General features: G+C 48.2%; 1 protein-coding gene across 5 annotated transcripts in view; it reads right to left on the bottom strand.

Moving 5' to 3' along the window:
• The window catches only part of LOC111545272 (translation initiation factor IF-2-like), a 156276-nt gene extending 152975 nt beyond the window's left edge, over window positions 1-3301 (bottom strand). For 4 of the 5 annotated variants that reach the window (XM_031935397.1, XM_031935396.1, XM_031935395.1 and 1 more), the window contains exons 1-2: window positions 3151-3301; window positions 1782-2856 (exon numbers count right to left, since the gene is read on the bottom strand). In XM_031935397.1, the coding sequence (XP_031791257.1) occupies window positions 1903-2856; window positions 3151-3222 (1026 nt within the window). In that variant the 5' untranslated portion in view covers window positions 3223-3301 and the 3' untranslated portion in view covers window positions 1782-1902. The remainder of the gene's footprint in view (window positions 1-1781; window positions 2857-3150) is intronic. The other variant, XR_004228898.1, reaches the window with a different exon arrangement.
• Window positions 3302-5075: the final 1774 nt, after the last annotated feature.

The following is a 5075-nucleotide window of genomic DNA, read 5'->3' on the forward strand; positions in this document are numbered from 1 at the left end:
TTTTTTTTTTTTTTTTTTTTTTTTTTTGAGACGGAGTCTCACACTGTCGCCCAGGCTGGAGTGCAGTGGCGTGATCTCAGTTCACTGCAACCTCTGTCTCCCCAGTTCAAGCAATTCTCTTGCCTCAGCCTCCCAAGTCACTGGTATTACAGGCACCCACCACCACGCCCAGCTAATTTTTGTATCTTTAGTAAAGATGGGGTTTCACCGTGTTGGCCAGGATGGTCTCGATCTAGTCTCCATCTCCTAACCTCGTGATCCGCCGCCTCAGCCTCCCAAAGTGCTGGGATTACAGGCATGAGCCACCACGCCCAGCCGAGAGGATTCTTTGAGGCCAGGAGTTTGAGATCAGCCTGGACAACATAGCAAGACCCATCTCCACATTTTTTTTTTTTCTTTTTTTAAATTAGCTTGGTGCAGTGGACTGGGCCTGAGGTGAGATTATCTAGCTTGAAGCCCAGGAGTTGAAGGCTGCATTGAGCTATGATCGTGCCACTACACCTCTGCCTGTGGAGCAAGACTCTTTCTTTCTCAATAGAAAAATAAGTTAAAAAACAAACAATGAGTTCCTGGTTGTTCTTATATTCAAAGTTAAGCTATTCCACCCAAAGAGAAAATGCATAAATCATGAAAAATACAGTCAGATAGAAGGAGTAAGTTCTAATATTTTATAGCACAGTAGGGAAACTGTAGTTAAAAACAATTAATTGTATCTTTCAAAATAGCTTGATGAGAAGAAATGCAATGTTGCTGACACACAAAAAAAAACATAAATGTTTGAAGTGACGGATATGCCATTTACCCTTACTTCATCATTACATATCATATCAAAATGTCACAGGCACCCCCAAAGTCTGTACAACTGTGATATAGCCGTAAACAAATACATTAAAACTGCAACAAAAAAATTGAAAAAACAGAACATCCAGACAGAGAATATTAAATCAACAATATGAACATAGCCACTCTCTCTGCCCACATGCCCAGACTGACAAAATCACATGGTCACTTTTCAGGGCTGATTTCCTCCCAGCTAGATGGCAGGATCTGTGTCCTAGGTTCATTATCCCATACAAGGCAAATTTCTGCTTCCCCTCAACATGGGAAGCACTCCGAGACCACAGACACGGGTATCTGAGCCCTAAGATTTGACCCACAGAGCCGGCAGGGCTTTCTATTCTAGATTTCAGCAAAGAGCCAGCAGGTCTTTTTATTTCAGATTACAGCTTTTGAATTCACACAAAGGAAAACAAACCTAAAAGACCAAACTTTTATATTTGATTAAGTTTAATAAGGAAATTAAAGCAAATATATCATGAAGAAAACAGAATAAATGTATCAGTATGTCACACAGCTTTCCTTCGGACATATTAAGACCTTTTGAGCATCCAGGGAAGCCCAGTCTGAGGAAGAACCTCTCCTCCCACTTTTGTGAGTTTTATATCCAGTTTTACTTCACACAGTGAAGATCAGAACAAAAAAAAAAAAAGTTCCCTAGTACTTTCTGTAGGAAGAGGGCGAAGATAGTCATCTTGGAATGCACCCAGAGCATCCTGTTCTTAACAAGTCTTACCCTCAGTAGAAACTATTTTATGAGAGCCTAATTGACAGGGTTTTTAAAAAATATTCCATTTAATACTGCATGAATTTAACTAAAGACAGAGACAGAAACAGAAATGAAGGAATTCCTGAACTCCCAGTCACAGTTAGAGACCCTTTTCTAAGGCTAAAGATACATTAAATTAAGTAGAAGGCATTATGATTTGTAGTGGTTTTCTTACTTTTACGATCAAACAGATTAAGTTGTGAGTTGACCGTTATCCACCGTTCCCAGCCACTGTGTCAGTCTTTGGTCGGCTGCTTTTGGTCAGAAATTCCCGGATCAGGGATCCGGAGCACCCGTTAGTGACGATGGTCCCCAAGCCAAGCACGTTTTCTCAACATTTTAATAACCCATTTATTCATGTTAATCAACTGAAAGTTGCCTTCGGTCTTGGTTGGAATATTGCATATCTGAGCAAGACAACGTCCCCCGCTGGGGGCGGAAGTCAATGGCTCGTCCTCATGGAAGTCGATGTATCCGTGGCAGGCCCGGCTCCTGCCTGCGGCGTCCTGATCGCTCCTGGGCCTCCTGCGTTCCCGCCGGGGCTCCGGGGTGCGTGGAGCCGCCGCGCTCTGCGGAGCCCGCGCCGCGGGGTAGGAGCTTCCGGGACACGCGGGCCTGCGAGCGCCTGACTTCCCGCCGCGTCCCTCCTGCCTTTCCTTGGGCGGGTCGTTTTCACGGACCAGGACGTTGCGGAGCAGAAGGGAGGATGCGACGGGTGGGCCACACACCCGGGAGCGCGGCCAAACGCCCACGACCGCCAACGCCGGGGTTTTCCTCTGGACTGTGGAGGGGTGGACACCGCGTTCCTGTGAATGGTGCAGGGAGAACCAGGCAGGTGCTTCTGGGGTAAGGAAGAGCCGTTTCCCTGCCGCGCGGGGAGGGACGCTGCGGAAATCTCCAGGGTGCCCGCTGTGCGGCTCCGGCCGAGGCTCGCCCCCTCCTCCCGGGAAGGTGATGAGAGAGGCTGGAGAGGGGACGGGGACAGGCGGCGGCTGCGGGCGAGGACGGGTTGGGCGTGGTCTGGAGCGCGGGCTGGCAGCGGAGGCAGCACCGGACGCAGCAGGAGGCAGGCAGCTCTCACGGAGCCGAGTCTGAAGAAAGACTGGACGCGCCCACGGCCGGCGGTGGTAGGAGCATCCCGGAAGCCTCTCCCAGGACACAGGCGGCGGCGAGGCGGCCAGGGCTCCTCGGGAAACCCCGACTCGCAGTCCAGGAAGAGCGCGGCGTCTTCCCGTCACGGCGGCCCTGACCTCGGAACACGCGCAGGAGCAACGGGTACCCACAGCTGCTCCGCGCACAGCGTGAACCTGCCGCGTTTACACCCACCCGGGCCCCGAGAGCTCCCCGCCCCCACGCAGGAGGACAGACGGCGACAGCTACCCGCCGCCCCCTCCCCAGGGCGGACGGACGGACAGCAACCGCTCCCCCGACCCTGAAGCCAGTGGCCGGACCGCTGAGAACACCATTATCACCAGGTTAACTACCAGAACGCGGAGTGCTTGCTTAATACAACTCCCACATCGCAAACATTTCTCCCTCCATACCTGGAGGGGATAACCGCCAACATAGTCTCCGCCTTTCGAAGTCTCGTCCTTAGAAAAAGCACTTCCCGGCATCAGGATAACTTTTCTGCTGCCTCAATGTTAAAACAGCGCTTCTCGCCCCTCCACAGCCTCTCACGCCTTCCCCTTTACACACAGGGTGACTCGCCCCGCACACCCCCCCCCTCCCCCCCCAGCCCTGTTAGCCCTGCTGCCCAGCTGGCTGACTCGGGACCAAGCGGCTCCTGCATTCCCTCCCACAGCACGGGAAATCCTTCGTGTCTAAGCAGCAGGTGGCGAAGTAGCAGCGCCATTTACATAAAAGTTGCCCTACCCGTGACGTCACTTGACAGGGTTTTAATCAGAGTCTAACAGACCTTAGGGAAAAAAAATATTCAACTCTAGGCCCTACTAACTTTTTTCGTCTCACCTAAGTGGAAAAACACAAAACCAAGAAGCACTCATGAAGGTCACAGGCCAGGAGCACTAGCTGGCTCGCTGGCTCGCTCCTCTCCTCCCTCTAACTCTTCTCTCTGGCTTTCTTTCTCCTCTGTTTCTCTCTCGCTCGCTCTCGCTCTCCCTCTCCTCTCTCAGACACACGCACACGCACGGAGATCTAGTAATAGGATTATAAAACCATTTCCCTCCCCTCACTTCTTGCCATCACATCTATAGGGCTCCCATAAAATAACAGAAAAATACAAAATAAATAACTGTGCATCTCAAATTTTACTTAAGGGAAAGTCTGTAGATAACCCAAAAAACAGTGAGAGAGACAAAAACATCAAGAAAAATACAGTCTCTAACACAGCTACAGCCAGCAGCAAGCACAAGCTAATTCTCAGGTAGATAAACATAAAAACCAATAATATAGGCTTATTTATGTTAGAATTATCAGACCAGGAGCTATAATGTCAAATACAAAAATTATCTAGGCATAGTGGCACGTACCTGTAGTCCCAGCTAGTCAGGTGGCTGAGGCACGAGAACCACTTAAATCCAGGAGGCGGAGGTTGCAGTGAGCCCAGATCGTGCCATTGCACTCCAGCCTGGCAACAGAGGGAGACTTTGTCTTAAAAAAGAAAAAAAAGAATTACTACTATCAAAAGGGAAAGAAAACACATGTAATCCTATGAATGTTAAAAGGATGATAAAGGCATATTAAAAACAACTCTATGTCCACAGGTGTGACAACCTGGTGAAGTGAATCATTTCCTTGAAAGACACAATCGATCAAAACTCACATAAGAAGAAATACAAAATCTGAACAGGCCTATATCTATTAAACATATTGAATCGCCAGGAGCAGTAGCTCATGCCTGTAATCCTAGCACTTTAGGAGGCCGAGGCAGGTGGATCACCTGAGGTCACGAGTTCGAGACCATCCTGACCAACATGGAGAAACTCCGTCTCTACTAAAAATACAAAATTAGCCGGGCGTGGTGGCACATGCCTGTAATCCCAGTTACTCAGGAGGCTGAGTCAGGAGAATCGCTTGAAGCTGGCAGGTGGAAGTTACAATGAGCTAAGATCATGCCATTGTACTCCAGCCTGGGCGACAAGAGCGAAACTCCATCTCAAAAAAAAAAAAAGCATAATTAATAATATGCTAAAAGAGAAAGCACCAGGCCCAGATATGATAACTGGTGAATTCTACCATTTATAAAAAAAATTTATTCCAGTTATCCACCACCTCTTCCAGAAAAATGAAAGCACAGGGAATAATTTCTGACCATTCTATAAGGCCCTAATTCCAAAACTAGACAAAAACATTACAAAAATGGACAACTACAGATCAATAACTCCTAGAAACACAGAGGCAAAACTCCTCACTCAACCAAATCTTAATAAATCGAATCTAACAAAGTATAAATATAATAGTATTAAAAAAAATTGTAGCCGGGCACGGTGGCTCAAGACAGTAATCC

The sequence above is a fragment of the Piliocolobus tephrosceles genome, chromosome 1 (assembly GCF_002776525.5).
Source record: "Piliocolobus tephrosceles isolate RC106 chromosome 1, ASM277652v3, whole genome shotgun sequence".
NCBI lineage: Eukaryota > Metazoa > Chordata > Mammalia > Primates > Cercopithecidae > Piliocolobus > Piliocolobus tephrosceles.